The 18,299-nt window shown below is 43.3% G+C and overlaps 1 protein-coding gene across 1 annotated transcript in view; it reads left to right on the forward strand.

Moving 5' to 3' along the window:
• Positions 1-18,131, forward strand: part of LOC108547264 (ejaculatory bulb-specific protein 3) — an 18,427-nt gene extending 296 nt beyond the window's left edge. The window contains exons 2-4 of the mRNA XM_017899702.1: positions 7,910-8,084; positions 15,219-15,313; positions 17,877-18,131. Of these exons, the coding sequence (XP_017755191.1) occupies positions 7,910-8,084; positions 15,219-15,313; positions 17,877-17,978 (372 nt within the window). The 3' untranslated portion in view covers positions 17,979-18,131. The remainder of the gene's footprint in view (positions 1-7,909; positions 8,085-15,218; positions 15,314-17,876) is intronic.
• The last annotated feature ends 168 nt before the right edge of the window (positions 18,132-18,299 follow it).

Genomic DNA, 18,299 nt, shown 5'->3' on the forward strand with positions numbered 1-18,299 from the left:
CTCTTTGCGATCCGCTGGTGACCGGCTTTTTGCGTGCATCGTGTCCGACTTTCGCCTAAAAGCAACGCGTTTTAGTTTATTCGTCGCGAGGACGCTTCCGTTTTTTGAGATCGTTGCGTCATGGCTGACCGGTCGACGCAGGGACCCCATGCAGCATCCGGTACGACCGATGTAATTCGCGTACTACCGATGCAATTAACCTACGTTGGATACGATTAACACCGTGCAGAACTGTTTAACGCTATGACTATAAGGAGACACAACGTCTTTCGCGCCTCGTTAAATTGCCACGCGCGAGCCTGCTCGAGTTATCACCCCGGAAGTGGATTATCCGTGTCCCTGATCGAAGATCGTTCCGCGAAACACGCCGCGAGTACTGTGTAATTTAGAGGGCTGTTTCAATTCCAAGCACGTCCGATCGCGAACCCTCCCTTCGTTTGTTTCCCGCAAAATTCGGCCAGACGTGGCCCGAGACGCGCAACGAGAATAAGTCGTCACGGGTATTTACCGGTGCAGGGCTAGTGGAATTATCGTTAACGTCGTACAGGATCTGGTGCAACGTCTTCGAAGTGTACGGTGTCACGAAGCAGTTCTTCTTCCTTCTTCCACAGTGAACTCGCGGAATTTTAGTTCGCGTAATTTCCAGCTATAGAGGCTCTCGTACGTAATTCGTAATCGGGTTCAATTTTGGTTCCGTGATGACAGACAGAGAGGATAGTTCGAGATTACACTTCAGTTTCTGTTCTTCGTAGTCTAGAGTATTAACAGTACGCAATATTTGGATGTTATAATATGATTTTATGCTACTTTTCAGTGGTCTGTTGCTCGTGTTTTGAATAATCCGTAGCATCGTGTTGTTTAATTCTACAGAGTGTATGTTTCTTCTTTCCTCTTTTTCTCTGTTTGACTGTAGTCTCTGTTCTTCTGTGTATTACAAAGGATTCTTTCCGGTTAAGCAAATGAAACATCATTATAATTATAATACAAGATAATCCTGTTGTCAGAATTCACTAGTTTACAAACGGAACGTGAAAATCTGTTGAAAGTTGCCTTCCACAAGGATTTTCTGATGATACTGTCCTCAACTCATCAAGTGCGTAATTTCGGAAGTCTGTGTGCTGGATTATTTTCAAGTGACGAGTGTAAAATTGAAAGGAATTATAGCAAGCTAAAGCATGTCGCTAGTTCTTTCCCCAAAAAATTATTAATTTATATATCTGTTGCGCATTGGTTCGTCGATTTCATTTATCGAATTTAAAATTTGATTGACTCGTAAACGAAGCATTCGTGGGAATGTAAATATAAATTTCCGAATAATTAAAAATTATAGGGAAATTTTTTTATTATAATTTTGTAATCTTAAATTCGAATCTTTTGAATATCTGTATGCGTTTCGATATATTTTTGAAAGATTCTTAATTCTAAAGAATTGTGCTTCTGATTGGTAAGCTATAGTAATTCAAACAATAATACCAATGAATATAAGAACAATACCAGTGATGAAGAAACATGATTACTATTATCTGTATAGGATATTAATCATAATACAGAGACATACACTAATCCAGCATACACTCTTAGATAAGGAGAAATTAAATTTCATTTTATCTAATAATACTTGATTCTAAATAATGATTAGACATTCCCTTTTAATAAACAATGCTTAACCATTAATCGAAATATTCACACTTTAAACACAATGCTATTAGATTTTTGTTAGCAAATTAAAAAGCAATTCTATAATAAAATAAAAGTCGTCTAATATAGGTTAATAATCGTCAATTCACTTTTCGTTAAGAAGCTATATGTGTTTCTATATGTGTCATCTATGTTATACCTTAATCAGTGAAAGCAAATTATTTTTCGTCGCAACGAACATACTCGTCGTTGCACAGAAAAGTATCAAAAGTGCTTACCTTCGATGAAGAATATTCTCCCGATATTATTTATTTTTGACGAAATTATCGATGAAATTTAATTCATATTTTTAACCAATATCGTTGACATTAAAAAGCAAATTGCACGAATAATGGGATAAAAGGTACTAAAAGGATTAATCGGTTCTCGCTGTCATGCGACATAGAATCGATAGGGCTATTCGTCACGGGATCACTTTGTTGCCAATTCGAAAGTAATTCGACGTGCATAGGAATGGATCACCTCATCGCTAGCTGTCATTCGCGTCGTTTAAAGGCAGCCTAATATATCTCGGTTAGAGCTGCGAATGGAATAATGGCGGAACAACGTTCCGAGGAACCGAGTTTAAAAGCGTCGCTGGGAACTGCCATCTTTCGGTATCCCGTATTCGTTCCCACGCCTATGTCCCATATTCAAATGAAATTAACCGAGAACACGGCCGGCCTTTTTCAAACGCGCAAGATTTTATTTCATCGACCGTTCCTGCGTTGACTAACGCGGCCAAGCTTTCGTTTCCGGCCCTGCTCCCCTATTTACTTTGTTCTCCGTGAAGTTAGTTCAAACATTGACACGTTAGTTTCCATTCCATAGATCGGATTTGCGCAGCGGAAAAATGCTCGTTGACATTCGTCTAAATCGGATCATCCTTCTGCCGGGGCATTTTTAATCCGTGCCGAGCCACTCTTCACCCTGACCACTTCTCTAATTCTCGCTGATAAATACCCGAACCGAAAGGTAAAGGAAAAACGAAAGAAAAATAAACGAATTATACCCAAATAGGTTAGATTTTCCCTCCTATTCGGAAGTTCCGAGCTTGACGTTTCGAAATTACGTCCCAAGAGGTGACACGAGATTCGCCTTTCACCTGGAAACAGTCGCTAATGAATTACACGCGCGTTTATCGGTGATTTTTAATCGGTTCGCGGGAAGAACACGCAAATTCGGCGTGACGGTCGCTCGCGGCGCGTGCAACAAGATGGCGGCGCGTTCCCAGACGAAAGTTTCATTACCATTGCATACGGTGCGTGATCGAGACGCGTGATAAGAAACTGGATTCCAACCGGTTCCATGGTTTTCGCCGTTTCGATACCGTTTGCCTGGACCTCCGATGCTGGCGGTTTTAATCTACGTCTAATTAGAGGAACGTTGGTCCTGTTAACCGTTGGGAATTAACGCGGCCCGTTTCACCGAATATACGATTCCGCCTCTTTGACAATACACCCAGCTCGCGTTGGCATTTTAATCAACGATCGGGTTAATTGTGCGGTAATTTAAAAATCATCGATTAATGCGGTGTCGAGAGATGTCAGCTGGTAGCCGAGCGAATTGAAAAGGCGATACTCGCGTCCGTTGCGAATCGGCCCATCGCGTGTTGTGGAAATTTTTCCTACGACCTAGGAAAAATTTGCTACGTCGAATCGAATTTGGGAACAACAAACATCGTTTAAACTCGCGGTGGGCCTTGTTGAGTTACGTTCGATGAGCAATTTAAAGTTTCACACCTAGCCTCCCGGGAAAATGGCGGATCCGCGGAGATGGCGGGTGACGTTTGAAAAAGTTATCATGGTCGAATTAGCAATTATAGAGTACGGGTGCGAGCGTTGTGGTTGGTGAAACATTTTTCACGACGGACGTTGGCCTGTCGCCGGGGAAAAATGAGAAAAGAGCCGAGGTGAAATTTATTTGCCAGAGTGAAAGGCGTTAGGAAGCATTCCACGATGGCGCGATTGCGTCATGGGATTTACGTGTACGTGTGCCGCTCACGACATACGGCGTTGACACCGATTCTGTAATTATCGACGTTACGCTGTTTAAAGAGCGGCGCGCCGGTCGATGAGCATTCGCAATCGAGCCACCATTTTAGTCGAGAGACGGGACTTACCCGTCGAGAGAACTCGCGGCCTGAACTCTCGTCGCGCTTTGTCGTTCGAGGAGGTTTCCCAAAATCCGTACAAAGCTAAAATGATCGAAGGTTTTTAAATAGCAGGTCGGAGAGGGCCTGGATTAAAAACTGGAACGACGTCGCGAATGTTTAGGCACTTCTCTGTCGGAAAGGGACGAGAGGAAGTTGGGTAATCGCGATACGAATAGAATTGGCTTCCATCTTTTCGTTATAAACGTCTCTCGACGTCGATTCCGATCATTCCGATCCACTTTACGACTCTCGAGTATCGAAAATAATTGATTCGTTTACGAAGCTTGCGACATTCTTTTATCTCCTTGTAGTATCGATCGCGATTTAGGTAGAGAAATCGAGCGAAATTCTTTGCTAGTAACTAAACTAGTGACTTTCCATGACTTATCGTTGGATATTAGAATTACTGCATACGTTACGCTTGTCATACGAATAAATTTTTATCAACATGTCACGTGTTTCAACGTTCAGAAAATCCGAAGAGATTCCAAGATTTTCGTACGATTTCATGGTGAATGGAATAGAGCTGAATAAGTAAAATTAAATTCTTTTCCTATATATCATTTGGCAGAATTAAATCACAGTGGAAGCGATTAACAGCACGGATATATCTCACGATTCACGATCTAGGTCGAAAAATAACCTCGAGTTCTTGATTTGTCAAACCGATTATCTCCGTGGAGCAAAAAATAGAAATTTATTTCCAGTATAAAAGAGACGATCATCGATCAAGTGCGCTGATGTCGGGGGTAAAAAAATGTTGTTAAATTCGCAGAACGAAACGAGTCGCGTTGATTTGCAAATGAATCATTTCCATTTCGTGACAACGTAAACACTCGTTAACAGTGAACCACGATTTATTTCGATCGTATTCGTGTCGTTAATGACGTTTCGACTGCATCACGCTCGAATCATAACACTGTTTCGGGTTAACGATCAGTTTCGTTCATACGAGAGAGTTGCTCGTCGCTTTTTCATCTCCCTGGCCTTGGTCCATTTTAAAGACGGCCAAGTTAGTGGCGAGAAATCGGTAAATCCACTGGGACCGTGCAAACACGCCTGTACACATCATTTCGAGACACTCGAGTCAGCGAAAGTACGAAGGATGAACGTTTTACTGAGACCCAGTTACGAAAGAACGAGTTTTTCTCGCGCCACATGGGACTTTGATCTTCGTTAGGAATGTTTAATGGCAAAAATCTTTTGCGCATAGTTGTATAATTTGACTTTGTAATCCGCCAGTGATAAGAAGTATGCTAATTATTTACATAAAGGATTATAAATAGGATCGAGTTTCGATGATCCTCAAATACGTCACAGAGAACAAGCTTTCGAATAAATTATTACGTAATACACTATGGTATAGTACGATAGTGCATGGTATAATACACCTATTACGTGGTCCACTATCAGTTCCAGTTCCTGAGATACTCGTAAAAATCTTTTAACATGTTATGTCGAATTTCGTTTCCGTGTCTGTCTTATGCACAGTGTGCATATCGGTATGCATCGGTATATGATCATTTTACGACGTTACGTTGAAGCTAATGCTAAGACCGGTTTTTCATTTCCACATAAATAACTGTTTGTATAAGTAACGAAAGTAACTTATAATTTATACAGACAGACGAATGATTGTGTAACTACAAGCGAAAGATGGATTCTGGAGGCTATGAGCCTGGGTAGTTCATGAATTCGATATTACTCTGTCAATTATCATAATTTCGTTGTCAATGAGACGTTTTATACTTCATTTCTGTAATTCACGGATCTTTATGTGTTAGGGGGTCTTCTTTAGTCAGGGGTGGATCTAAGACTCCTTTTTAGGGCGAAGCATATAAGATTCGATTATAATTTATATTTTAACATTCTAAACTGCTACCATAGCTTAACACTAAATATACCACGGCCGTGTAAAAGACTTAGAAGACCTTACGAAAAAATATAATAAAAGAAAATATTGAAAAATTCGTAATACGTATATTAAAAGCAAAATCGAAAAGTCACGTGACCAGAGCGATCACTCTGAATACAGAATCTTTAATGAAAAATTTAATAATCGTCATTTAGGTTAGTACCGCGGTTGAATAACGACATTCATATTGATGGTCAGGACAGTTACGTTACATCTGCGTGAATAAAATACACGTAAATGACATCATTTACGACGTTTATCCGGTTACAGAATACTTTGACTGCCGCCATCTTCCATCGTGAAATCACTGAAATGCTCTGAAATTTAAATAATCACCGAAAATACCGGTTAACGTGCACGTGAGCTTCGAATGCTCGATCCGTGTCGCAAGAACTTCATCGTTGACTTTCCAGCAACGTGACCGATTTCGCCACGATCGGCTCGGGTTGAAACGGCTTTCGAGAGGTGAAAAAAACGTTATCGAGGTATGTCGATTGTTGGTCTATGCGTAGACACGCAACAGATCGCGCGAGATTTACGAGGAATCGCGAATAGGAACGGGCAAGGACGACTTGTCCGGTGTAGCAGCAAGATCAACGGTAGCTGCTGTTCGGGTGTGCACGTTATTCGTGCACCTGGAGCGTAGAAAACGGGATGCCTGACCAGAGTTCGCGTTGCGTGGAATCGATTTAACTGTGAGTTGTCGTTCCGTAATCCTGTGTCGCGTAGATTAAGTGCACAGGGAACAGGAGATCGGCATGGCTAAGTAGCGGTTGTCTCCTAAGTCTAGATTTCCCGTTGGTCCCCGTCTGCCTAAGGTATACGCGCGCAGCCTGGGCGAAGCGAATTTGCATTAAGTTGGGATTAAAGCCCGGTTAAATCTAGATCAGATCTCGGTTAGATCAGTGGAATATTAAATTTCGATATTATCAGGCCGGCCGGGGGATAGCGAGGCAGGATTCGTGCCGGGTCCATCACTTCTGAGAGCCACTTAACCAGGATCGTGTTACTAATTGCGTCCTATTAACTGTCCACAATCAGATTCACCATGTTCCATTCTGTTACACGCTACTCGACCTTTCGTCCGACTTATCCAACGAACTTGCCCACCTATCATCGATCCAGCCGTGGAAAACGCTGCCACGTTAGACGAGAGTTCGCTTTTACACCGGTGGACAACCTCTTTAACAGCATCCATTTCCCCTGTGGGACAGGCATATTTTTGAGAACGCCGAACCGCTTCTCGTCACCTGCAAATCCATTCTTTCCTCTCTTTTTCTCGCTTCTTCCTCTCTCTCTCTTTCATATACTCGGTTTTCTACCGAATATAATTTCCCGGGGAATAAAAGACGTTTCCACTGCAAGTGACAACCCCAGCGAAGCTAAATTATTCTTTCTAAATTATTCATCAATATTTCTTCGCGCTAACAAAGCTTCCGCTTCGACAGCCTCGCGTGACGTTGATTCGATTCCGCTCAGCCTTCCCCTTTGTTTCCGCACGAAACGGCTACCCATTTCTCCGGCTCGCAACGCGCCAACGATTCTTTCCAGTTGCTTCTAAAACTACGATCTAACGTTACAATCGAAACTCACGAGCAGGAGTTAAAAAGAAGCTTGTAGACATCCGGATAACGATCGTTGCGAGGACCCTTAACTCCGAAGCTATCGCGGAGCCATCTGCCGCCCGAACTCGGAAGCTCCGCCGCGCACGAAAATGGCGGCCGATCCACGGTACCGCGCGGTCCAGTTTCTACTAACGCGATGGCAACGCGAGACGAGTTTTTCCTGCTCGGGAAAAGGCGACGTAAAAGTTTCGAAATTTCCCGACAAAACTGCCGAGTTAAATATCGTCGAAGATATCCCGGCTAACTGGTCCGCGGTACTATGTCGCGCACAACGAGAAGTAGCTCGTTCAGGAGCAGCGTAATCCCTCGTACACTCGCGATATACATCGCAATGCCGGCACGATAACGGTTTTTCAAAGGCGCTGCAGTTTTTGTTATTAGCCCCGTTAGTCTCGGCTGAGGGAAAATTGCAGGAGAAAGGGCGGGAAATGGGAGGCGAGGGGTTTGCAGGGCCCGTATCGCGGCGTTGCGTCGCTTTATCTCGTAGATGCCACTTTATAAAAGACTTCCGCTTTTCTGTCCGGCTCTCGAATGTAGGTCGCTCTTGTTTTCCTCGCCATGTTGGCCTGCGCGCTGGCAGGCGAGACGTACACGACCAAGTACGACAACATCGACGTGGATCAGATCCTGAAGAGCGATCGTCTGCTGAACAACTACGTAAACTGCCTGCTGGAACTCGGAAGTTGTACCCCGGACGGCAAGGAGCTTAAAAGTGAGTCGACCCTTTAAGTCCAGTTTAACGCGAACACGTACACCTCACCTCCATGCTGTCCCGTTTCTCACCAATTACTACTCGCCCAGCGTCGCGACAAACGCTTCTTTTCCATCGCCTCCCGGTGTCCTAACCTCTCTGTCCGCGAGACTCGTGTTGTCCGCTGCGAATCGGAATTGCCACGCTCGCCGGTGTCGCCACCATTCTCCAGAGGAGTCGCTCGGCAAAGAGTAAAGGGAATTTCTAACGAGGACGAGGGTACGCCAGCAGGGTGGCGGAAGAATCAGACTAACAGCTCTGGACAAAGTTTCGCGTTGCTCATGATTTAGCTCGAGCTGGAGTGGTCTCGAAATTCAATTTTTTGGAAACTATAGCGAGTTTAGGTGTAAGGAGAACTACAGAGAATTGTATTTCAAGTTGATGCTCGTGGATGAACCATTGCCTTTATCGTCTCAGGTGCTCTGACTTGGCATCACCTTACTTGACCAATTTGATTGTCTTGGTTACTAAGTTGTTTCATAGTCGATTTAATCGAAATCAAGTCCCTCTGTCTTGAAAATTTGTTCAATTTTTTAATAATTAGACATTAATTGGAAGTAATTGAAGTAAGTGGTAAAATTAGATGGGCCACCCTGTAGTACATACATACTGTAGGTTATTTGGAAGATGGTACAGGTCCTGGTTAACTAAAGAATGGTAGATACATGTCCGCAGATACGGAAATCAATTTTTCATGACTGATAGAATGAAGTACAGTGGTTCACGAACGCTATATTCCAATTTTAATGAAAGTTTGCGAGTACGTAGAACACGAGTTACACGCGGGATAATTCTTTTGCCTGCAGAATATCACTTTGAGCGATTAAGATTTCATCAATTTTTCGATTCCTGATGCATGTCTCATCTCGCATGGAGAAATTCTTATTGTAAGACGACAACCTGCGAATAAAAGAAATTGATCCATGTATAGCTCGCTATGCATCACCTACTTACACACGTTCTTTCGTTAAAATCAGAATTTCTCAGTGAACCTAGTCCCTCGATATAGGGCTAGAATTTCTCAGTGGAACTAGTCCCTTTCTAAGACTTTCCTGAGCCACTGTGAACGAGATACTTGGGAACAGTCTAGGTTAATTATTTACAAAATGATCTACATTGACCACAGACTAGCTTCATAAAGTGAATATCGAAATGGAGGCATTCTTCACCGAAACATGGTGCTCGTTGACGAAAATTGCGCAGAAAATGGGAGGAAAGATCTCGGGAACAGCGTGGTGATATAAATTGCAGCCGAAAGTAGCAGGCAAATGTCCCGGTGTATTTTTCCATTCCACAGATCTCGGCTGTAACCTGGCCACCCTTTCCCCCGACGCAGCTTGTTTCATCGTGAGGACTCTAACGTTCGTCGTTGCTCGGTCTTAGGGGACCTCTTGCCTCGAAATCCAATAAGCAATGCCCTCCACTTCCTATTTCTCGTCGTCGACCTCGTCCCTCGTTTCCTTGCCTGGCTTGCCGATCGTGTACCGGCAGCACTTCCGGTGCCCTCGTAGGCTTCCGCAGGCGAACGGCGTCGGTGAATGTCGTTGATGGAAAGTTTGCGGGTTGTACGCGGTGTAACGCTGTCACATATTGGACGAGGGTCGCGGTCAAAGTCTGGCAAGTGGGTCGAAAAAGGAGGCGAATTGCAAGACCGCAGCTTTCGTTCGCTCCAACGTCCAAGAACCCCGGTAACCACCTCGTCCGACCTGCGTCCTTGGGGACTGCACGGCCTCCTGTGTTCCCCAACCTGGAACGTTCGTACGGAACGACCGGATCTCTTTTTTCTCCGGGCAACGGGGATGAGTCTTTTCTGCTCGCGTTCTCCCAGCGATCGGGTCCCGGATTCTGTTAGCGACCGTTCCGTCACTCGGTTGGTTTTCGCGGGGCGAAGGAGTTTTAAATACTTCCCTGGAATTGTGAACTTTCAGACCACTTGTGCGGCTTGGACCAGCACATGCTCTATGGGGTTTTTAGCACTTTGACGACTGCTGATGCGACAGTTGTGTCCTATCAGCTGCTGCGGTTGCTGATTGTTTACGTGGGTACTCTGAGACTCTTTTTGCGCAGTGGATGTGCTCGAGTAGAAGAAATCGATGTGTAGGAAGGTAAAAATTCGTGGTGGATTGGAAAAGAGATTTGGAATATGAAAATGCACGTGATTAGAATATTTTCGAATGCCTGTCGATTTTCTTGGGTCGTAGATAGGAGTATACTGGAATATGTTCGATAGACGAGGTAATTCTTTCTCTTGTTACGCGTTTGTAGTTGGCAGAATTTTTCGGGATACTACTTTAACGAGTTCCATGTAGAGAGAATCTTCGCAGGGAAGCAAATACGCGATGTAATGGAGAAACTGAGATGCAAAGAACAATTCTAAGAGAATTCTAGGAGAACAATTCTAAGGGAACAGTTCCAATTCTGAGTCACAATTCCAAGTGTTAGTTCTTCCTTGGAGGTTTCATTAACCCTATGTATATCTACCTACTTTTTGCAGTGATTAAATATATATCCCAGTCTACTGTATATCTGTGATGGATAGTCATCAAAAATATGGGTACGTGATCTATGATATACGAAACGTTTCGTGCGTGATGGATTATGGCCTGACAGTGTAGAGATTGAAATAGGACCTTTAACGAGAATATGTATACGTATATTTAAGATCACAGGAGAGACATGCCTAACAGTGGTACATAGAGAAGTAAACTGATGGAACAATTGTACATAGTGTGTGCTTTAGAGACGATATATAGATCTAAACGTACATAGAGAAGTAAACTGATGGAACAATTGTACATAGTGTGTGCTTTAGAGACGATATATAGATAGATAAAGCTGTGGAAGACTTTGCAAGGTCCCGAAGGTGCTGTCCCCGACTAATTTGCATATTTATTCTAACAGTGAATGTGATTTGGGAATTGACGTCCTATGTGGGACAAGGAAAGGATTCAAGTGGTCTTCTAAAGACCAGTTACATCGTTCAAAATACCTGTACAGGTTGTCAAAAGGGTTCGAAAATTCTGTTGGTCGTACATCGTTTGGTTTTTGAGTCACGTTCTCTGGAGATCTACGAAACGAATAGAAGAGGCAGGGGTGTAGTCAGTCACTCGAATCTCTTCCTTCCGCGTTTGATTACTATTTCAGAATCTCGTGGGACAGGTACCCTTGCCGAGCTACAGGAAAAAGATGTCTGATTCATGGGATAATTTAATTCGCGAGTTATTTATCGATCATTAATGGACTCCAGCCGAGTTGCGATAATTATCATTACGTTTCGCGTTAACGTCTAATGATCGAATCTGATATTCGTCGTAGTCGAAATTCCAGTTTCGGATTAAATCTGATCGTGGTTTACCGATCGTTCGCGGCTGGATTAACGCGCGGTTGTCGTTGATGGACCATTGATGAACCGTTGATGGACCATTCGTAAACAATTTGTAGACTATCCGCAGATAGTTGATGAAAAATAGCAATTCGTGAAAATCATGTCTAGCCACTTCATAACCTTTCGAGGTAATCCTGTGATAATCTGGTAAAAAGTCACGCGAATGAATTAATACGTGGTCATCATCGATGGGCTATTTGTAAACAATCTGTAGATCATTCATAGATCACTTATGAAAAATCATAGCTCGTGGAAATTTTGCCTCAGGTCTTCTTAATTTTTCAAAGTAACCCTGAGATAATTCGCGACAATAATCACGTGACTGGATTAACACGCGATTATCGTCGACGGATCATTCGTAAACGATCTATAGACCATCCATAGGCCCTCGATGAAAAATTAGAATTCGGGAGAGCGTTCCGCGGGATCCCTATCTCGCGACTTATTACCTACCGAGGTAATTCCAAGATAATCCGGAAGAATAATCGCGCAACCGATAAATCTTCCGTATCGACATCCTTGGTACCCAGTTGGTGATTCGTTAGCCACCCTCTGTATACTCACAGCGGAATAATTTTCGATTCAATTAAGATACCCGGAGTGGACGAGCTGCGGCGATATCTCGTGGCAAGACGGAACACGAGTTATCCATTTCGCGTGGCGACTCGTTACTCTTGCAATGAAGCGTGACAAGCTTTTTATCGTGAATCCCTAAGCGTTATAAGAACACGTGTATTTCAATGGGAATGGTAAAAGTGGGCCCCGATGCGCTTCTGGTCGTTCAACCTTTTTCACCCTTAGCAGATTATCCCTTTTCCTCTTTTGACAAATTACACCGAGGAAGATACCGGGAAAACGGCAGGCACCCACCCGGCCGAGGGGGTGCAAGGCTGGCGAACGTTGGCGTATTTTCACGAGGTATCCGGATTAAAAAGTGCGACAACCAACAGGTTGCGATGCGCTGATAAGGCCTCAAACGGTTGCCACCCCGAGTCGCGGTTCAAGTGTTTGCATTTATGTACATATGTAACAGCTTCGTTAGGAAGTTTACCGCTGATCTTGCTCTCTGTCGACCCTGGCGAAAGTGTCGGCCAAAGTGGATAAAAAGCCTGGAAACCCTTCTAAATCGCTGCTTACGTTTGGCCTAGTTTATGGATCACACGCATGTATCGTATAGAGTTGAAGAAAAGTTCTCGTAGAGGGAATACAGACTTGATTGGTCACAGTGCAACAACGTAATAGAGTATATACACGCAATATATATAAACATTGACAATAAATGTCAGCTCATAATGGATGAACAGTCTTGGAATCTTTGTAAAACACAGCTTACGTTTTCTTGTCTGCAACGCGTACAAAATGCATCAAATACAGTGTGCATCAAATACAGTATGCATCAACTAATCGCTTATAATAGTCGAAAAATAGACGTTTCTTATGGTATAATAGTGTAATACAACATATTCGGGCAGGATTATAAATAATGGAAATAAACATCACGTTTGAAACACAGATCATACACCATGGAGAGATCAAAAGAGTAGTTTGAGGGTATCAGTCTAACTAAGGTAGTCAGCATAAGCTGAAAAGAATACCGATGTAATTCGTCTTGCCAACACACCTATATTCCCAGCGGAGAACCCAAGAGGAGTGATTTCAGGGACTTCAAAGGTCCGACCAGGTGGCACGAGGAGAGTATTCGTTCCACGAGACTTTCTCCCAGCTCTGGCTTTCCCAAACGAAACGATAACAAATGATCCTTTCGCAGGACGAATTCGTAATCTAGCGGCTTTGGCGCGAATTAAACCGGGATATCTCCGAGAGCTGCGTCACGTGACCAGTCGAGCCTCGACTCCAGCGGCGCTTACGCGATCGGCAAAATGGCGGGCGTATTTCACGCGAGATGCGCGGGACTTCTGCATCGATAGGACCCTCGCGTGAACGTCAACCCGTATCGGTCCATCAAGACGGATTTCCCTCGTCTCGTTTTATTTTCTCCCGTCTAGCCGTGGCGAATCGCGGGCCAGATAGATGGCGCTTTATCGGGGAAAAACAGTTCTTGTCTCGGGAAATTCACGAACGACGTGCTCCCGCAGCTGCTGCAAATGATGCCCGAGAAAAAACGTCACGAGCCAGCACGAGGACTAGGAAATACCGCTTCCTGACCTTCTTCCTCCTCGCTTTTATATTCCCTGGAATAACACGCGTTGCAAACTTGGCCATGCAGAGAAGCCGTACACGATCGAGAACGCCATATGGAAAAATTATAATGTCTGCGACCTAACCTCATTCTCCACCGTGTTCGCTCGATCAAAGTCCATCGGCGGGCCATCCTACGACCGTAATTCCTTCCTCCGTTCCTTTTTTCGTTGCCGTATGAACGTCTAATAGTCGGTTCAACGACCCTTCGCGATACCATTATTACACCGTTATTACACCATTATTATTCGTTGACCCTCGACTGTGGATGGGCCGGGGCTGACGTAGCGTGGCAAGGGAAGTTTGGCGATGTTTCGTGGCCGTTTGCGCGAAAGTAACAAGTACGTTATGCTTACCGAGAGTCGCACTTGAGGGAAAGTCCAGGGTATAAAGAGGCCGAGATATAAAGTTGTAGGACACGTGAGGAACGAGGGTAGTTTGGCGCCGCTATGGGGTCGTTAAAGTTTGCTACGCGCGGGAAACAAAAAGGGGACGATATCATTGAAATTTCCGCAATATTTAACGGAACTAAATGTCCTCTCTTGCTCCCGGTGAAAGGATAATGAAGATAATTGCAAAAGTTGCTGAAAGGACGCCGAGCCCGATGGTTAATAAGTTATCAGCGAATCTCGATATCGAGGAGGTATCCTCGTTGAATGCAGCGAAATTGCGAGGCAAACGAGACTCCCGAAAAGGACGGTATCACGCTCGATCCCATTTCGCCGAGTGTTCGATTGCGATTAAACCGAGGACCCTAATTAGCACAGTTTCGCAGTAATTCTCTCCGAAGTTCGCCACGTCCATGGTCACTTTGGAAAATTCTTGATCTCGTTTTTAAGACGCCTTCTGCCCCCTTTTCTGCTCCCCCCTCCTCGTTACCCCGAGGAACCGCCGGTTACACGCTGGAGAGGGTAGTTTCACCCTTGTCAGTATAAATAAGAAGGTTGCTCGAGTAACCCATTTAAAAGTACCATAGAAAAGTAACCAAAGTACCTCGTCATATTTCCTGCCAGCCGGGCAACAAAGACCAGCGAGGAAAGAAAAGAAAGGGAAGTAAAGAAAAGATTGTTTACAGGCCTCGTTGAGTTTAAATTATAATTCTGCCCGAAAGTCTCTCGACACACGGTGCTGTATTCTTCACCCGCGATTCCTCTCGTCGGAGCCGATACTTCCCATAATTACCCCATCATCGGTCAACGATCATCCTGCTACCCCTTATCGCGGAAACTTGCCGCTTCCGGAGCGATATCTGGAGGAGCGTAACAGCGAAAGTTGAAAAAGACCCAGCTACGAGAGTTTGCCAATTACCTTTCTCCCGCAGTCGCAACGATGCACGTTATCGGGCCTTATCCTTGGCAATTGAAGCGATTGAACCGAGTGAGACGGACCGGAAGTTGGAATCAAAGGAGCCCCGGTAACAGGGGCGCGGAGTAAATAGAGCGGTAGCAAGAAGGAGGCAAACTCTGAAAAGTATCGCCTGATGTATATTCCAACTGTTCTCGTGATTTCAGAATCCCTGCCGGACGCTCTGGAGAATGATTGCAGCAAGTGCAGCGAGAAGCAGAAAACGACCAGCGAGAAGGTCATCCGGTTCCTGGTTAACAAGGTACGTTCACTTTTCGAATCGGCATGGAGTGTTGCGCGAACCTGATCACATGGTAGGCAGATACGTTGGTCCCTGACTGGTTTTACTTTCACGGGACACCGTGGAAAACTCTCCACCGAATAATTTCCCGTGCATCACTTTGCCCCTGCAGGTTCCCTTCTCAGAGGCCGCCCCTGGCCAGCTCGAGTCTAGGACTTCTTCTCCTAATAATCGTTAGCCTATGATCCGGAACAACTAGATAATTTGTTCCGCGTCGAACTTTGCCCAGTTCCACTCAGCAAACTTCCTCGACTAACTTACCCTCCCCCTGATTCTCTCTTCCTGTTTTACATCCATTTTATGTTCTTGCGATTATTCCCGTATCGTTGGAATCTTCCTTCTCATGGATTGCGGGCTATATGGCAGTGTAAACGCAGTCACGAGGTCTTCAGGTTTAGATGGTTCGAACGATATACCTAGTTTCAATTGCTGATGAAATTAGAAGGTTGATGTGCCAGAAATGGAGCATCTTCGTGGCAGGTTAGGAGACATTATTGATTAGATTTGAATCTCAACTTGGTTACTTACTCGATCACTGTCATCCCATTTTTAGAGATACACGAGGGAATCAAGTATATTAAATGGAAGATTAAAAGCTATTTTTGAATAGTTAAAAGATTCATATCAAGATTTTAATTAGAATGGTTGAGACTTAATTATTTATTCCAAATTCACTAATACTAGTTTATCAATGTTTCTGAGGACTTGAACTTCTTGTAAATGAAAGGAGTTGATCTAAATGGATATTGATAGTCGTCCGAGTGCTTCATCTGTTTCTAAATATTGAATAAATATTTCGAATTACCGTTCTGTTCGAAACGCTTATATTTTTAGACTTGACCGATTTTACGAGCACACTATATCGTTCGAACCAACGTTGTATATCGTGTTGGTCAGAAAATAACGTCGGTATTTATGGTGCAAAATGGAAATCGCTTCGTTTGAGACAAACAAAGTTTTATTAAATAATGTATCGACCATTTTGGTCTACGATAATTAATTTTAATTAGAATATCATTATTTCACTCTTTACTCTCGACGAGCTTTTGGCTAGAAAAAAGTTGAAATTCAAAGACTTTCTGCTATAAAGATGGTGATATTTTTCCAGCAGTAAATAAGAGATCGTATAATAATTAACACGTGGGATTATTTGATTTCAATACCTCGCACATTGTTTTATTGTATTAAATTTCATGTATTAATTAATATTGATCTTTAAAATATTATTTAACGATGACTATAGGTCGCCTTTCGAATGCAAAGGGTTAATAAATGCAGGGTTACTGTTTGATTGACGAATATAAAGAATAAAAGATGTTATTTTATTCTAATATATATATTTATTACGAGCTAAAAGAGACTAGGTGTCAAGTATAAATTAAAAGATTAGACTAATAACTGATCTATGATTATGCGACTGACCGACACTCTCACTATGCACTCTTCGACTGTGCACACCAAAATTTGACTAAAAATTCTGCCTAAACTATGCCAAAGACTCTGTCCAAACTCTGCCTAAACTCTGCCTAAAAGCTCTGATTAAAAACTCTGCCAAAACTCTGCCAACTCTGTTAAGTCTCTCTATGAGAGCTGTTAAAAGACTGTCCTTGCACCCATATTTAAACCTATCTACAATCTCGTCCATACAATTCTTGCCACTTGTCTTTCCACAAATTGGTTACCCTAATGTTATAACAATGCATTAATTTTTATAAAATTTTGTAGCAAGATACCGACAAGGAGGCTTTGCAAGAAAATATTCTCGGCCGACTTAGAATGCTTCCTGTTTACAACGAACGATTTAACGCTTGCCTTACTCAGGTCGCTAACTTTTAATTGAACCTAGCAGTACAGCTTCGTCTTGCTGACATTCTTGTTTTTCCCGCTTCGTTAACAGACTCGAGATTAATTTTATTATAATGGAACGCGGTCGAAAGTGGCATCCTTTTCTCGCACGTGTAGACCACATTTCATGGCAGTAATTGTTTCCTTCCCTTCCGCCATCTTGTCTACTACTTAAACCAAACGATACGATCTTCTAGACCGATTCAGTTATTTTATCAAATCGATAATTAAAAGCATCGTTTACACTCGTCTATATGATACTAAATACTCATAGGAAAATTGAAAATTTTATTTTCCTACGATTTTTTTAACTCGCAATTAATAACTTTTTATTTATTTATTATATAATAGTTCTTGATAATTATGTTTATAACTATCACCATAGATTGACAACGCAATGATCGTAACAAATTTGCTTTGTAACGCGTTCGTCGCTAGTAACATTCTAGTTGCATTGCAAATGGCGGCCAAGTAAAAAACTAACCTAAACGACGATAACTCTAGCCACGCGACTGTTTTTCGATTATCATCGATTCGACAAAACGACTCGATCGATCGAAGAATCGTATCGTTGGAGATTCGCATCGACGAGGTTAACTTCCTAACCTCAAACCTGCAAGAACTCGGCCTGAGGAGATTAACGAATCCTCGAATGAAACTCTCGATGTTTACGTTTCAGCGGCCACAAATGTGGGAGAAGTTGTCGAAGAAGTACGACCCGACTGGCGAGTACAAGGTGAAATTCGAGGACAAGGCGAGCAAACTTGGGATCAAACTTTAAGTAGTTGGCGGCGTTGAGTCCTTGGTTCCGAGAAGACGCGGAGGCAGCCTTCGAAGATAATTCGTGGACTCGTTGAGCGATATCGGCCGCGTCGTTTTCTTTAACTTGTACCCAGCTGAAAGATTGCAGAATAAACGTTGCATCTGTGTAGAATCAGAGAGAAAGTGACGCACGGCGGGAGAGGGTTCCTTTTTCGCGTGGGAACGTGGCGGGTCTAATTTGTTCGTTGCAGAGAAAAGCCGAAGAGAGAAAGTCTTGGTGGATTTGTTCGTTTCGTGGAGAAGACAAGCGTCCGGAAAACAAAGAAGAATTCGCCCTGTA

The sequence above is a fragment of the Eufriesea mexicana genome, unplaced genomic scaffold, assembly GCF_001483705.2.
Source record: "Eufriesea mexicana isolate 0111107269 unplaced genomic scaffold, ASM148370v2 scaffold925, whole genome shotgun sequence".
Lineage (NCBI taxonomy): Eukaryota > Metazoa > Arthropoda > Insecta > Hymenoptera > Apidae > Eufriesea > Eufriesea mexicana.